This window comes from Primulina tabacum, chromosome 13 (genome assembly GCF_025594145.1).
Source record: "Primulina tabacum isolate GXHZ01 chromosome 13, ASM2559414v2, whole genome shotgun sequence".
Classification (NCBI taxonomy): Eukaryota; Viridiplantae; Streptophyta; class Magnoliopsida; order Lamiales; family Gesneriaceae; genus Primulina; species Primulina tabacum.
Genome location: NC_134562.1, coordinates 35,461,142 through 35,478,892, shown reverse-complemented (window position 1 = coordinate 35,478,892; position 17,751 = coordinate 35,461,142). Strand labels below are relative to the sequence as shown.

General features: G+C 34.8%; 2 protein-coding genes and 1 pseudogene across 2 annotated transcripts; all 3 read left to right on the top strand.

Annotated features, from left to right (window-relative positions):
• Positions 1-917: 917 nt before the first annotated feature.
• Positions 918-8,083, top strand: LOC142522525 (uncharacterized). Its single transcript, XM_075625966.1, has 21 exons — positions 918-1,249; positions 1,635-1,714; positions 2,122-2,208; positions 2,327-2,377; positions 2,462-2,579; positions 2,686-2,742; positions 2,861-2,925; positions 3,010-3,093; positions 3,505-3,555; positions 3,636-3,698; positions 3,781-3,827; positions 3,950-4,019; positions 4,102-4,164; positions 5,160-5,249; positions 5,347-5,385; positions 5,501-5,728; positions 5,831-5,916; positions 7,014-7,062; positions 7,196-7,276; positions 7,377-7,470; positions 7,651-8,083. The coding sequence occupies exons 1-21, from the start codon at positions 1,132-1,134 to the stop codon at positions 7,830-7,832; spliced, it is 1,803 nt and encodes a 600-aa protein (XP_075482081.1). The 5' UTR covers positions 918-1,131; the 3' UTR covers positions 7,833-8,083.
• Positions 8,084-13,525: 5,442 nt separating this feature from the next.
• Positions 13,526-15,017, top strand: LOC142522934 (putative purine permease 4). The gene has a single exon (XM_075626529.1). It carries the CDS (start codon positions 13,673-13,675, stop codon positions 14,858-14,860), a length of 1,188 nt encoding a protein of 395 aa, XP_075482644.1. The 5' UTR covers positions 13,526-13,672; the 3' UTR covers positions 14,861-15,017.
• Positions 15,018-16,252: 1,235 nt separating this feature from the next.
• LOC142522076 (putative purine permease 4) lies at positions 16,253-17,486 on the top strand (annotated as a pseudogene).
• Positions 17,487-17,751: the final 265 nt, after the last annotated feature.

Below are 17,751 nucleotides of genomic sequence, written 5' to 3'. Positions count from 1 at the left end.
TGGTAAAACGGCAAGCTCTCGATCCTACAGTCTAGATGTATTTGGACTCACATTAATACATAGAGAAGAAAAAATCATTTCCCAACCACCAATATCATCTATTTAAGACTAATTGCATCAGCGTATCTCGTAAAAAAAATAATTAAAAAATTTCTATTTAAAATTAATAATATTTTAAACCTCTGTATTTTAACAATAATTTAAAGTGGGAGCTGATTTCGGGAAAAAAAATAATTAAAAACTAGAAAAAATATGCACAACATAACAAAATAAAGTAATCTAAAGTGGGAAAATGTAAACATTGGGAGAAAAGTTTAGAGAGGGTGGGTAATGGGTATGACAAAGTTGCCCCCAAGATTTGGAATCTTGGAAAACGAGACACGTAGGATTCGAGTAAACCGGAAGCACATGGGACCCCGAGACCGTTGGTATAAAACAAAAAGAGAAACAACGAACCATGTTATCATCATGTTATCCAATCCTGCCTTGATTGATAAGTAATGGAAAACATGTATGGGGCACACTATTAGGTGCCTTTTCTTGAAATATAATGCATTCGATTTGCATTTTGATTGTGTAATTCAAATCATATCCGTCTTTTTTTTTTTGGTTTCGAGTTTTTTGAATAAATAAGTTTTAACAAATAGTTGGAAATTCATTTCTCTTCATCAATATTTTATGGTTGCGAGCTTGTCATATAAAATTTGACAAATGTGATTTATCTGACTAACTTCGTTTGCGACTATTGGATTAGTCCGACATCGAAAGATGACATATGCAAGCTCGATAGTCATAAAAATACTCATCTTTTATTTTTAAAACTAAATTAAATGAAAAAAAATTAAGGATTGTTTGTATTTATTCACTTGTGCATTATAATTTAAAAAAAAAGGGAGAATAATGTGCATGTTGAACAAAGGTGTCGATCAACTGTGGAAGTTTGTGTGTGCCCCGATATTTAACCTGCCTTCAACCCCCAAGCATAAAAAGCCGCCATTGCCTCCTCACATCCAATCTCATTGAATCCCTTCCCTCCAAATTTCTCTCTCGAGTTTCACTACTATTTTCGATAAGGTCCAAGTAGAGAACTGTTTCTTCCTTCCGAACGGGAAGCTCGAAGAGTAGATAAAAATGAAGTACGTTTTGGTGACGGGAGGAGTTGTGAGCGGTCTTGGCAAAGGGGTCACCGCCAGCAGTATAGGTCTCATCCTCAGGGCCTGTGGACTCCGGGTTACTTCCATCAAAATTGGTTGGTTTTTTATTTTTATGGGTTTTATTTTATTTTCCGTTCTTGTTTCTGTTCCCGTTCCATCCCTTTCTTGTTTGTCTATGTAATGCTAAGCGTGAGTGTGGATGTAATGTATGGTTTTAGCGCCATTCTTTGGAGAAAAGGATTCAATCTTTTTTCCACTGGGGACTTTGGCGAAGGCTTCTCCTTTCTTTTCTCTCTCCAATGTTGGTTATTCCCCTTTTTCCCAATATACCTTCATCCTGTCTTCTCTCTATGTATTTGTCCGAGTTTTCTCTGCGGTGTGGAGTATAAGGCGAGAGAAGTTGCTGTAACTTATTCCGTATTTCTTTCGGAACACGAACTAATATGCGTTTTCCCCTTCTATCTGGATTTATGTATTCAGATCCTTACCTGAATACTGATGCTGGAACCATGTCTCCGTTCGAGCACGGGGAGGTATTTGTCCTTGATGATGGTGGAGAGGTAAAACATCCTTTATATACAAAATCATTTCTATTTATTTTATTGAGAATTTTATGTCAATAATAATGTTGGCCGCATTTAGGCTTGGATTTTCTGATGGGGTTGGGAGTATGTTATGTACTCATAAATTTCTGGAAAAGCCTAGATTTGATGACAAAATCTTCCATGAGATGTTTCTGGGTGGGGGTTTGGGTGTATTTCAACAGTTATTGAAACCTGTAATTCATCTCGCGCTTTTTGTTGGAACAATCTGGAGGCACTCAATACTTCCTGTCTTAAAAATGTATTGGTGTGCTGTTTATTCTCTACGGCATGCATCGTTTATCTGAGATTTATTTAATCTACCAGTCACCAACTCACCAACTCACCATTACTTGACAAGGAAACCGTGGCTTAATTTTTTTAAGGTGGACTTGGACCTTGGAAACTATGAGCGGTTTTTGGATATAAAATTGACGCGAGATAATAATATAACAACTGGAAAAATATACCAGGCAAGTATCCAGACTGTTTATATTTTCGATACATTTATATTGTCATGCTCTTCAGATATCCATCGGCCACCCTGAACTATAAATTTTGACTTTATAAAAGTTCCATTTCTTTATTTAGGCTGTTATTGAGAAGGAAAGAAGGGGAGATTATCTGGGACAAACAGTTCAGGTATGTCCGTTTTGACACATTTGGTTTTTATGATGCTCTCCACTCTTGGTAGCTTGTGGTTCGACTTACCTGTTTCCCTTGAAGGTTGTACCTCATATAACTGATGCAATTCAAGAATGGATTGAACGTGTGGCAGCAATATCAGTAGATGGAAATGAAGGTCCGGCAGATGTCTGTGTCATAGAGTTGGGTGGAACTATTGGTAAACGCGACATCTTGTATGCAATGAGATCAGTTATTGCTGATATTTTAATTATCATTTTGTTATTATTATTATCATTTGAGCTGAAATTTTTTACCTGATGCAGGTGATATTGAATCAATGCCTTACATGGAGGCTCTTGGACAATTTTCATATCGTGTAGGTAAGATTAAGTATTTCATCTCGCTCTTAAGAACGCACAGCACCGAATGTTTTTAGTGATATCGTTCTTCCTTAAAAGGTTAATTTGTGCAACTCTTTTAGACTCTTCATTTTCTCAGGTGATGGAAATTTTTGCTTGATTCATGTTAGCTTAGTGCCTGTTCTAACCGTCGTTGGCGAGCAGGTGAGGTTTTCATAATATCATTATTTTTCATGTTGGTAATTTCTTCTCATGATTTAAGCATGAAAATGGTTTTTACCTGTGTAGAAAACCAAGCCAACCCAACATAGTGTCAGGGGATTAAGAAGCTTGGGTCTGACTCCAAATATTCTGGCATGCCGCAGCACATTGGTCTCTCTCTCTCTCTCTTCTCTCTGTGTCTCTCTGTGTGTGCGCTGTGTGTGCGCGCGTGTGTGCGTGCGGTGGTGGTGGGTATGGGGGTGCCAAGTTTAGCCCAACCAAGCTTTGGATGTTTGATGTTAGATATGCTTGGTAACTGAAGTGCATCATGTTTTTGTGTAAAGGAGTGCTTTGTTCTTCAATATTGCAACTTATTTATGAAGAAAATTTGAAAAATACCTTTGTTTGGTCTATATCATTATGAAAAAATTTCCAAGGTCACAACTAAAAATAATGTTTGACCAAGGTCAATTTTCAAGCTATCCGCTGGCACCCAAACTTCAGCACATTGTTTCATTATGTAGTCATAGATTTAATGTCATATTTATTAAATAACCCGCTTAAGATTATTTTGCTCTACAGGAACTTGATGGAAATGTCAAGGAAAAAATTTCCCGTTTTTGCCACGTTGCGGTATTGCATTTATTATAATTTTGCAGCATCATCTTGCTAATATGCTACACGATAAGCTTATTAGTATATTGTTCTTCCAGATTGACAACATTATCACGCTATATGATGTTTCTAATATTTGGCATATACCTTTGCTTTTGCGAGTGAGTATTTCTGCACCTTCAATCGAATCAAATTTTTATTATAGTAATTCAACGACTATAACAAATGTCATCTTTCGTTTAGGACCAGAAAGCTCACGAGGCAATTTTGAAGGTCTTGAACCTCAATGGGTTTGTCATGCAACCTTCAACTTTCTGCTGTATTCCTTTAGAATAAGAATAGCTAGGATTCCATTGTTGAGCACAAATTTTTGAGTCATTTTTTGAATAATTTTATTTTTTATGAAGTGTAGTGGTGCTAGAGAACCTGCTTTGGAGGAATGGACATCCAGGGCTAGCCTATGTGATATGTTGCGTGAGCCTGTAGGTTTTGTCATTGTTCAAGTATGGGATGAAATAAACTTTATTTGTCTTAAGATTTTTGACCGTCATGCCATTTATACAGGTTAGAATTGCGATGGTCGGAAAATACACTGGACTTGCTGATTCTTATCTCTCTGTGCTGCAGGTGAACTTGTGCATTTTCTAGTGAACAATTTCTGTGCAGGTTTAATTATATGTTATGGTGTACAAATGGTACTGGAGCGAGAGAAGCTTGGGAGAATGAGACTTTCATATGTATATTATCCCAAAATATTGTCACCTAACAAAACTAGGGTGCTCATGGCCTTGCCAAGTGTTGTCAAATTATATATGTAATATGTTTTTATTCCCTATATCTTGAAAGATAATGTGACGAGGCCTTGGGACAGCTTAGGCATCTATGATGTCTATCGTTCAAATTTAACTTAAAATTTGTGGATAATCCGAGGAGTGAGTTTCTTCAATTGTTTGCAATTTAGCAATCGACCTGTCCAAGTGACCACATATTTTTTTTTTTTATTTTGTTGAACCAATGACAAAAGAACAACTCATTTGATATGCTCCTTTAGTATCCAATTGCACTCCATTTTGTTTATGCTGCCGCCTCGGTGGTGTTTTCAAGACACTTTCTGTTAGTTGATATGTAGGGTATCTTCACAAAAACTCGAGATCTTTGTGAGATTTTGTGAAAGACAAGGATTCAGGATAGTTTACTTTGAAGCTAAGAATCTTTAATGCCATTATCAGATTAATGTCTTCAATGCCGATTGGCTACTGGATAATTTTTTTGTATGGATCACAACGGCTGAAATTAGATGGCCCATCACCTACTTGCTAGAAACTATTTTTCATGAAATCCAAGCCCGTGAGAGGTGGATCTACAAATTATACGTTAGCACTTCCCTCACATTTAAGCAAGAGATGAAGGCACATAAGTTCAAAACTGTACATTTGCATGTTGGTAGGGTATTGAGCAATAATACCCTGAAAATGTATTACTCAATTCCATTTTATTAAATATGAGGGAATTATGCATCGGAGGACTAGAATTCGTGAATTCTTGACTCTGATTAGGGTATTAAAAACTTCCCTGAATCTGTATATATGCGTAGACCGACAATGTTTGATTACTGTTTGCAGGCTCTTTTGCATGCTTCTGTTGCCTGCCACAGGAAATTGTGTGTAGATTGGGTACCTGCTAGTGATCTTGAAAATGCAACTGCGGAAGAGGTTAATCTCTTGGCATATATATTTTTATCCGTATTGCTTGTTTTATATTGCTTTACATGGTATCATCTTACAGTTTCGGCTGTATATCTACTTGCAGAATCCTGATGGTTATCAAATTGCTTGGAATTTGTTGAAGGTCTGCCCTAGCCACTTTAATAGCCTGGAAATTATTTTATTACTGGGAGTGAGTTTCATTGTAAAAATAATTTTGTTGATCCTCTTTGGTGATTTGAAAAATTCTTGCCTTCTAGGGGGCTGATGCCATACTAGTTCCTGGAGGGTTTGGTGACAGAGGAGTAGAGGGAAAAATTCTTGCTGCAAAGTATGCTCGTGAAAATAGGGTCCCTTATCTTGGGATATGCCTAGGAATGCAAATTGCAGTGATTGAGTTTGCACGATCAGTCCTTGGACTACACGATGCAAACAGTACCGAATTTGATCCCAACACTCAGAACCCTTGTATTATTTTTATGCCTGAGGTCCCAATTTATCCTATGATTATCTTTTAATATTGCTTAGCCAAAGTTTTTTTATATAATAAGATCTTATTAATCTGTTAATTTTCATTGTATTGTCTGCAGGGTTCGAAAACCCATATGGGAGGTACAATGCGGCTTGGATCAAGGAGGACGTTTTTTCAAGGTTCCTCAAGTAAATCAGCAAAACTGTGAGTTTCTTTCCTTCTTTTACAAAATGAGAGAAATAACTCTTCATGCATTCTCAGATGGCATCATAGAGTTTTATTGGTTTGAACAATGAGATCTCAAGATGTGGCATGGAATGTCATAGGCCATTTATATAGATAGCTGAGAAGGTATTGGGGTAATTAGAAAGAATCCATTGTCTAGGTCTGGATGTGGAATGGATAAATTGCTTCCAATCAATTAAAATCTATGAATACAAAATGATTTTGCTTACATTTGGTTCTTCCACCTGCCGTAAGATTTTGCTTTCAGCAGTACTTCGAGCTGTTTAAGGCTGTGAACAATAACTTTTAACCGTTAACTCTGGGGTTAACATATCACTGTAAGTATGGGAAAGTCCGTTTAAATTGATTTATTTTAGAGACGTTCTTCGTAAACCAGTGAATGGGAACATGCAAGTCCAAAGTACATTAACCAATTCTTGCAGCATTTATCCATTGGTTTGAAATTGTGCAAAGTTTTAAACCTTGACGCAACAGCTCTATAAAATATACTTAAAATGCATGAAAGCTCTCTTTCGCGTAGAGCGTTGAGGTTAGAGAGGTTGGATCTAGCTTTTCATTTTTTGATGATATTTTTTTCTGATCAATCCAACCATCTTATTTTTAAACTATTCTGAAATACTTTTACTCTTGATGTTATTGGAACATCTTTTGTTTTACTTTATCCTTTTACTTTCAGAGATGATGTGATTTGTGAAATGAGATTTCCAGCTTTCTTAGACCAAGTTGGCGGATACTTGTAGATGTCTTGTGATTTTCATCATCATCTATGAGACTAATATTCACCAACACTCTTACATTCGATACCGGTGATAATTTTTTATTATACTTCGTCAATATTTGCCCTTCCAGAAATCATCTGAAAATCAGATTTCTGCTTTTCCCTGGCGGACCTCTGGGCACTAGTAAATACATTGTGGATATCACGACCTTTTCTGAACTTTAACATCTCTACGAATAAGCTCTATAGTCATTTGAGGAGAAACACTGAAAATAGTACCTCTTGATTCTTGGCATTTTTCCATTATCTGATTAAATGTAAAAATTGTTGATTTTAGATATGGAAATCTAAGCTTTATTGATGAGAGGCATAGACACAGATATGAGGTGCGTGAACGATTTGTTTCTGAAGCTACACTGCTACTTCAACTTTAAATAGATTACATTCTTGATATGCATTCCATCTGTGATAGTAAAGTAGGGTATCGCGCTGAAAATTTTGGCTTGATTTTGTCTATAGGTAAATCCAGATATGGTCTTACAACTTGAAGATGCTGGTCTCAATTTTACTGGCAAAGATGAAAGTGGTTGTCGTATGGAGGTATTTCTTGTTATCATATTCTTATGGCTACTGATTTCTGATTGCAGCATTACCCTCTATTGTTTTGGTCTGCAAGTTTTATCATCAACCTCCATTGCAGATTGTCGAGCTGCCTAATCATCCTTACTTTGTCGGTGTTCAGTTTCACCCTGAATTCAAATCGAGACCAGGGAAGCCTTCTGCCCTTTTCTTAGGTATTTTCAACCGTTGAATGCTGCTCTCAATTCCAACATATTGACTTGTATTCATATTGTATGTGAAGATCCTGATAAATGGATTTGAAAAGAAAGGTCATCATCGGGCATTCTACATAAAAGCGAAAATTGATCCCTGTGGTAGAAAATACAGTTATACCTTTTTACTCTTCATGACAGGATTGGTAGCAGCAACCTGTGGGCAGCTGGACATTCTTTTGAAGAAAAGTGTGGCAAAGTGCTCATGTAGGATGAGCAATGGTTCCTCAACAGCAAAGACTTATGCATATGAGAGCTCAGCTAATTTAGTTAACGGCTCTTTGGGTGAAATTTTCCGCAATGGAGATGGTTTGCATGTTTGAATGATTAGCAACTTCTGTAGCATGATTCATCATTCTGGCCCAGGAATTGATTTCTTTATGTATGATAAGTCTAGGTTTACGTAGTGTGGAATGGTGATTCGTTCCAGTTTTTTCGAGTGGAAGGGGGTATTAGTTACAGTTCACCGATGTGAAACAGGACAAATGTTTTTTTTATATATATTTTTCTAATCGTGTTTAAGGACAACGCCTTGAGTATTTTCATGCTAGCTTGGCTTGAGACTTTCCAACTATCGCGCGACTGTCTGATATCCTTGTCGATTAACATGACCATGCACGACTGTCTGATATCCTTGTCGATAAACATGGCCATGTCATCAATTATTTGCCCGAAATGCGAGCTAACTACACTATGATGAAGAGTTGCGAAAGACGATTCGAGATGATGAAAATAGAAGCCATGGAGGCGAAAAGTAACCCATCGACGACAGAGAAGAAGAATTTGGGGATACCCTTGGAGTGAGATTGGTTTTTAGATAGAATGTAGTAAAGAGGGAGATTTTTCGATTTACAATGTTGTTTGATCGGTTGATTCTCTTCATCCTCCTTATTTTTAGATCCATTTCAAAATCCAGAGAGTCTAATCCAGGTTGGACTCGTCAAGTGTTAAAAATGTTTTAAATTATAGCAAATATACATAAAAAAATTAATACACTCACCAAAATCTGAACTATACATTTTGGTTGTAGAAGTTTTATAGATTCAGAAAGTTTTCGTTTTTGAATAAAAAAAATTACAGTTCACAAACATAATCATTGAATCAAGTGTATTGGTGATTATCGACTCCATAAATTCTGCATCACACGATTCTTCTACAATAAACTTAATTGTTTAATATTGCAATATCTTAGCTAATTTGGAAATTCAATCTATGTCTTTTATTTTTGTTAAACGATCAACGAATCACACTACTCATGTAATAACTAGGAAGCTCTTCTTGTCTGGTCTAAAAAACGGGTGTCCCCACGACTTCTTTAATTTTTTTATGTAATTATATCTGACTCAGTTTGAATATATTCATCGTGTTCTATTATTTTTTCTAAAAAAAAGTCTATGAACAAATCCCTCTAATATTGTGTTCATTTCACTGTACGAAAATTATGTATGCATTTGCCTAAGTCTAGCTAGTATGTGTATAAAGTATTCTTTATCCTAATGAGCAGATCAGATTAATACTTAGACTGAAAGGTATATTTTCGTATAAAACAATATTTTTTTTTATTAATCGGTTTAAATCAGAGACTCAACTCACAAAATTGATATGTGACGACGATCTCGTTAAAACTTTTATGATGTAGATAAACATGAGTACTATGTTATTCAAATACCACTTTTAATATCTCGAAGATTCTCTAAATCTTTTTATGTTCAAACAAGTAACTTCCATTTTTCTTGTTTTGACGACATATATAGGTCTGTAAAAGAAATCCTATTTGACAATAGGTAATATTCTAACACCACGTGATGGCTGTCATAAATATTTAGCACTTCACATTATTTTGAAAAATCTTTTCTCCACACGGAAAGATTTTACTAAATTTTAAAGTAAAATAACTTTTAGAAAACCCCGAAATTTCAAATGGAAAGATTTTATTTGATTTGTAAATGAACTCAAACCAGAATTGAGGTAGTAAAGGCAACAAATTAAAAAGGGTCCAAAGACCACATAAATTTCTATAGCATCCATTAAACTCAAGTTAAATTGCTCTAATATCAATTAATTCTTTTGCCATCTACCATACCATTAGTTCAATTTTTTTAGAGTCACGTAGAGATGTACATTTCGACTGACACAACACGATGACGATGACGATGACGTTGACGATAAAAAATTATTAAAAAAATGTACATTTAGATTGATACACACGATGAAAATCACATATTTTTCCAAGGATAATAGAGAATTTAAAAAAAATAAAAGAGATCTGATTGGATTAAAATTTACTTTTGTAATTTATCATACAAAAAGTGACTCTGAGTGCAATACTTTTCTTTTTTATTTTATTTTATTTTAATAAATTACTTGTCACATGTTTAGATTTGCAACACTGGAAAAACATATTAATATATATAAAAATGGAGAATTAAAAAAGGAAAAAGTTTCCAGCTCTTTTCCTAAAGGGATTTCACCTGTAGATATACGGGAAAAAAAGGTTTTCATATCCTTAAATAATGCTTCTGATTTCACGGGATTTTCAAGAAAGATAACGAGTAATCTTTCAACTATTATGTGAAAATCGTCGTGTAACGCTCCACTGAATCGATGTAACTCTAGCCTAGCTAGGTTCGTAGATCTGCAGCATTTATTATCATCTCTTGCACCAGTTTTGTGTGATTATTTTACGTCTGATTAATGGGCAAGCATTCCCCAAAATGTTCTGGATATTTGGCGGATGCCATTTGTCCTGGTGCATGGCTGCATGCTCCTCGCTTTTTAGAACTTGTCAACCTTCAACGGCCCGCTCGTTCGTTCAGTTTTGTCCCTTTTTTCACCAACAGTGACTACATGCAGTAGCTAACCTCTATATGTATCTTTTTTCTAATTGGTGATCATGACTACAGTGAAATTTGGAATTAACGAAATTTTCCTATTTTAAAAAATATAATCTTTGTTACAAATATATTTTTTTAAAAAATATTATCTTATTTAGTTCTATTTGAAAGATTTGTAACTAAAATAAATATGAGAAAATAATACATGTAAATATTTGTTTGTTGTAATATTATGAATTATAAAATTGACATAAAATATTGAGATAATACATCAAACCCGATATAAAGTTTGGAGACCGATGATGTCTACCCAAATTACATTTTCATAGTATGTTGATATGAATGTATTAAGGATTATATATCAAGACAAGGTTGATTAAAAGAGAGAATATGAATATCAATTTTATGATTATAAATACGTTGGTTTAGTAGATTTATTTTGACTCCAATCAACTATTGAAACCATTGATTTTGATAATAAATGCATCATGTTTTGGGAATATCTGAAATATATATTGTATATGTTATACCAACAATAATGTGTTATGTGCGACAAATGCACTAGAGTAAATCTCTTGAAGAGATTGTAGATATGTTGAAAATACTTTGAATTTTATGATCAAATATTTGAGCAATGAGATTTTTATGACACAATTTCTCATTTATTATTCCTGTAAAATGATATTTCCAACAGTTCAGGGGAGGAAATAAAAGCTAAAAAAATATTTTTGAGATAAAAAGCTCAATGTAATATAAAGTGAACACGGAGTTCCAAGTTTAAATATCAAAATATGTTATTTGATCTTGTGTATAAGATAGATTATACAATTTAGCTTCATTAATGTTCTAGTCGAACAATGTATACAACTCATCTGAAGCGACGAAGAACCCCTTTAAAGAAAATGAGTACTGAATATCTCAATGTCAAAAGAATAATGGAGGCTAGTCGTTATGAAAGAAATTGATGTCATGTAGGACGTGTCTTATATTGCAACTGTCATGTACGACATGTCTTATATTACTTGCAAGTAAACAAAAAAGTCATTAAAAGCGTGATCGACCAAATATTTTAATAAATCCAATTTGGATTGTGTTATTCATGAAGAATAACAAGTGTATTAAAAGATGATAATTCACATATTATTTGAGATTAAAATAATATAATTATTAATGTGTTTTTGCTATAATGAAAAGTAATAGTTATCTTGAAATACAATTTGTAGTGATTATCAAAAAAATGATTGATAAATGACATGTGAAATATGGGCACACTTTAGCTCAAAGTTGGTTATGAGTAAATATTTTCAGTTGTCATATATGAGTTGATTTGATAGTGATATGTATAGAAAATCCTCTTAAGATTTGAGGTGTCAAATTGATTTAGATTCAACATTCAAAACTATTATTTCAATAGAACGTAACATGTGATGCATTCAGCTAGTACTCTTGAAGAATTTATAAAAATAGACAAGTAATTGAAATATAAATTGCGATAAAATACTTGGAAAAGAAGAAATTCTGTCTACGATTATATATTGAACATTTTATAGAATAATATATTTACATAAGTTGTAGTACAAAGAAAATGTACGAAAATACTTTTATAATTTACATTAATTTGTGGTTGTTTGACCGTTTGATATTCAAAGTATCCTTTTTCGCCAACTTAAAAGATGAAGAAAATATATTTGGCCTTGGAGTATCATATATAGGAATTTATACATCATCATATCTCACAAATTACACTAGTGATGTATATATTTTCTCCAAAAAATACAATGACAACCAGAAAGACACATGACTAATTTTCTTTGCAATATCATACGGACTATTGATTTGCATAAGCAGATTATCAACAACTGCAGATAATATGACCGATCACCTTACAAAATTATCACCTGCATCAACTTTTGGCAAATCGGTGTACAAGTTCGGAGTACGATGAGTTGATGATTTTAAGTGATGCTTGCAACAGGGAGAGCAATCACAATTATACTCTTTTTTCTTGGTGTATTATTTTTTTTCACGTGGTTTTTCATGACAAGGGTTTTAATAAATAAATTAACAATTAGTGAGAGAGGTCGTACTCTTTTTTCTTCACTAGGATTTGGTCGTCCCACTGATTTTTCCTAACAAGGTTTTAATGAGGCGCATCTATTGTCGGGAAGACATTCAAAGAAATTATCTATTGATGTACTATTTTTCTTTCGTTCGAATTTTATCCAATGAGTTTTACTCACAAGGTTTTAATAATGCAACATTGAGTCCTGATGAAGTTTCTAAGCATCCATCATGACAAATAGATATTTGACGAATCCATTGTTTGTGTAAATAATAATTTAAGAGGAGTATATTTTTATTGTAGATAATTATCTTATGGTAAAAACTTGTGTGAGACGGTCTCACAGGTCGTATTTTGTGAGACAAATACCTTATTTGGGCCATCCATGAAAAAGTATTACTTTTTATGCTAAGAGTATTATTTTTTATTGTGAATATCAGTAGGGTTGACCCGTCTCACAGATAAAGATTCGTGAGACCGTCTCACAGATAAAGATTCGTGAGACCGTCTCACAAGAGACCTACTCTTATCTTATTTAGTTAGATTTGAAATATTTGTAATTAAGATAAATATGACAAGATAATATATGTGAAGATTTGTATGTTGTAATCTTCCTCTATAAATAGGTTGATTGTGCTCAATAAAAATCATACTAGAGTATTGACTCATTTTCTATTTTCTTTTATGAAATGTCTCTTTTCATATCTCTTATAACAATCTTGAACAAGTAAAATTATTTATCATGTGTAATTTGGAATGAATGAAATTTACCTATTTTAAAAAATATCTTGAACAAGTAAAATTATTTATCATGTACTATATAAAGCAATTACAATTTTCAAGTGTTGATGTCAAAAGGATGAGAGTGAGTACCTTTTCACTAAAATTCCAGAAAGAGCCGACCGGAAAATAAACAGAGGTTCGATTTGTAGCGTTTTCCCAGAACTCAATTCAATGAACTAATTAATTTCCGCTTCTGTTTCTTTCTTTCGTCTGAACAATATTATAATAGTTCCATCTTGTTTGACTCGATGAGATCTGTTCTTTTTATTTATTTTTGTTTAATCAACTTTACATTAAATTCCATGCAACCAACTTTGGCTGTAATCCTTATAAAATTCTAGTGCATATATGTAACTTCTCAATGCATGTTTGGCTCATGAAGTTCCCATGAATTGATATAGACCTGACCCAACTATTTATTTTCTTTTTATTAATTATTTTTCGAGGACAAGCATAACGACGTTATTTGATTCAGTAGTTGACCATGCCCGACCAAACTTCACCGGAGACATCACCACCACCACCACCACCACCACCGGCTAAAGAAGGAATACAACTTTCTTTAATTAACAATGAAACAAGTAAACTTGAGGTTGAAGCAGATCATGGGGTGTTCATCAAGATCCAAGGAGCAGTGCCTGAAGCACAAGGAAACGCAAAAGAAGGAGCTGCTAATGCCCACCACACTCTTCTTCTACTGATAAATTACGCCTGTCTGTTTGTGGGTTCGGTTTCTTCGAGCTTAATTACCAAGTTCTACTTCATTCACAAAGGTTCTAGCAGATGGGTCTCAACATGGGTTCAGTCCGCCGGTTTTCCTATCCTGCTGCTTCCAATATATCTCCCTTACTATATGTCCAAATCTTCTGATCAGAGGAGACCTTTCTCTGGATTCACTCTCAAGATTTTTCTTCTGTCCATCATTGTGGGTGTCTTTATGGGTCTCAACAACCTTCTGTTTTCTTGGGGGACTTCGTATCTACCCGTCTCCACGTCCTCTCTTGTCCTGTCTTCCCAACTGGCTTTCAATCTCGTGCTCTCTATGATTTTAGTGAAACAAAAGGCGTCCTTCACAAACCTCAATTGCGTCCTACTCTTGACTGTTAGTTCGGTGCTCGTAGGCTTGGCTTCCAGCCACGACAAACCCCCTAGTTTGACTCGATCCGAATACTTGGTGGGATTCCTGTCAACTATAGGTGCAGGATTGCTGTTCGCTTTGTACCTTCCGGTGATGGAGCTAATATACAGGAAAGTGGACTGCTACGGTATGGTGCTGGAGATGCAGCTGGTGATGGAAATGGCGGCAACGGTGTTAGCAACTGTAGGCATGGGTGCGGCGAATGGTGGGTTTTCCGTGATGAAGGTTGAGAGCACAAGGGTGTTCGATAAAGGTTCCGCTGCATACTGGTCGACTCTGGCGTCGACCTTGATTGCATGGCAATTGTGCTTCGTGGGAACGGCGGGAATAGTGTTCTTGACGACATCGTTGACGGGAGGGATATGCATGACGGCGCTGCTGGGCGCGAACATTGTGGGTGGCGTGATAGTGTACGGGGATAAGTTCGGCGGAATGAAGGCGGTGTCCACGGTGCTCTGCGTCTGGGGTTTCTTCTCCTATTTGTACGGCATGTATGCCAAGAACTACAAAAAAACCAAGTTATCCATCCAGTAATAATCTGACGGAGTAGATTAGCTTAAAATAAATAATTAATCTAATACAAATCAAATTAGTTATGATACGTACTAGGACTGACTACCTATATTATCAAACTATTCATCCTTTGTTGTGTAATTTTCTCCAATATTATATATATTTCTTCATATACATTAATATTTAGCTATTCAAGTCTATTTTTATTTGTTTCAGTTTTCATTTTCGTCTCTTCCTTGCTCAACTTTAATGGCTTCTTTTTAAATTTATTTTGCATGTAATTGCTTGGTGCATGAATGTCATCTATTTTTGGTATGTAATAACTAATTAAGCTAATATTGTATTTTTGTTCATACCAGAACTTATACATAATATAACCTCAAAAAGGTAGTTCAAAGGAGATTGTACAAGTTTATGTATACAACTCTCAAGGATTTAATCATGTCGATGTGAGACATACGTTGTATCACGCAAAAAAAAAAAATGAACAACTGAAAAGTGAAGTTTACAAAACATTAAATTAGTGGGTGATCCATGAGACTGTACAACACATAATAGTAGGCTTGAGTTCTAAGATGAGATCAGGTAGCGATTCGTTTCATAACTCTCACTCATTCTTTGTTCCAATAAAAATCGAGTCTTTATTTTTCTCGACCTCATATCCGACAAGTTTTAGGTCCTGAATGTTCGAAATCTCATCACGTAGAGAGATGATATCTCAATAAATAATTTTTTTAAATCCGCGAAGGCTCTCCAAATAGAGTTTAAATATGGGCAAGACAAGTCAACCTTTCAAGATAAAAATTGATAACAAGTTTTAGGTGACCAGTTATTCAACAAGTAATGAATTAGCTGAAACAAAACTTAACATTCCAAACAAATCTAAGCAATTGTCTGGGTTAACCCAAGTCATGAATCAGCTAAACAAAAATTCGTTAAGTTTTCTTGTATATTACAAATAAGTCAATGAGCTCAATCTTATTACAAATCAAGAAATTATCAAGTTCTCCCTCTTATAATAACGAATTTAGGAGTGTAAAATTTTGTAGTGAAAATCCTCTAGAAATATGAATTTCAATTGATAGTGAGTGTATAATAAATGGGGACTTACGATGAAAAGAACTAAATTACGCGAAACTGAATCAGTGATAATTATATACTAAAAATAATTATTAATATATTTTAAATTTGGATGGGGATAGGAATCCCATCAGGCGGAGATTATATGTCTGATCCTTTTATGCCATTGATTTAGGATGAGTCGGGATTTTGTCGGCCGTAATTGGATCGCTTAAAATCATATAAGTATTACTCTCAATTTAAGTTATCATATATTATATCTTAAAAAATATCTATCTAATTTTTTTAACAAAATCTTTATTATATGTTTTCAGACAAACAAAATCTCTATTCATGACCATCGTCAATGATCTGGCCATTCAGTTACCGCATGCAATTGTGAATTGTGAGCGGAATTTGTATAAATGTTTTCTTAATATATAAATACAAACAACCATGAGTTTTAGCTTCTAGGAATAAAAAAGAAAGAGAAAATTACAACTTAGTGTCGGACATCTGTATTTGTGATTTTAGTATTGTCGCATTCGAGATCGAACTTAATCGACACCGACGTTATTTTACAATCATACAATGAAAAATAACAAATATCGTAATATAGTATAAATCGAAATTAGTTTATTTTATAAATATCATAAAATATAATCGTTTTAACTCTGAAAACAGTAAAAATCTATAAAAATATTTACAACTTGCGATAAAAACTTAAATAAACGAAAAATAAAATAAACTTCTCGACTAGCCATAAATCTTGTCTTGTTCTTCTGAGGGACTTCGTAGGTTTGGGTCTCCACCCGTCTCCACGTCCTCTCTTGTCCTGTCTTCCCAACTGGCTTTCAATCTTGTCCTCTCTAAGATTTTAGTGAAACAAAAAGCGACCTTCACAAACCTCAATTGCGTCCTACTCTTGACAAATAGTTCGGTGATCGTAGGCTTGGGTTCCAGCCACGACAAACCCCCTTGTTTGACTCGTTCCGAATACTTGGTGGGATTCCTGTCAACTATAGGTGCGGGGTTGCTGTTCTCTTTGTACCTCCCTGTGATGGAACTAATATACAGGAAAGTGGACTGCTACAATATGGTGCTGGAGGTGCAGCTAGTGATGGAAATGGCGGCAACGGTGTTAACCACCGTAGGCGTGGGTGCGTCACACGGTGATTTTCGGTGATGAAGGTTGAGAGTACAAGGGTGTTCGATAACCGTTCCACTGCATACTGCGTCACTGTGGCATCGACCTTGATTGCATGGAAATTGTGCTTTGTGGGAACAGCGGGAATGGTGTTCTAGACGACGTCGTTGATGGGAGGGATATGCATGAAGACGCTGCTTGGCGCCGCGCGCGAACATCGTGGGTGGCGTGGCGGAATGAAAGCGGTTTCCACGGTGCTCTGCGTCTGGGGTTTCTGCTCCCATCTCTACGGCATGTATGTCAAGAACAAGACTTCACATAAAAAAAATCCAGAAATGATTCGACTAAATAAATTTGTTTTAATTAATTAATCTCAGGCAAATCAAATTAATTACGATAGGACTATATGTCTATGAACTCTAGCTACTCATCTTTGTGATGTAATGTTCCCCGATATAATCTATATTTATTTTGTGTTTACTTGATGCATGAGATAAGATGTCAAACCTCTGAGAGAAGAGACGATGTATCCGCGAAAATCCAATTCCTAATGCATCCATGATTTTTGAATAGACAAAAATTGTCAGAGATGATCTGTGTATTTTGTGAGATAGATCTCTTATTTGAGTCATTCATAAAAAAATATTAATTTTTATGTTAAGAGTATTATTTTTAATTATAAATATTGATATGATTGATCCGTCTT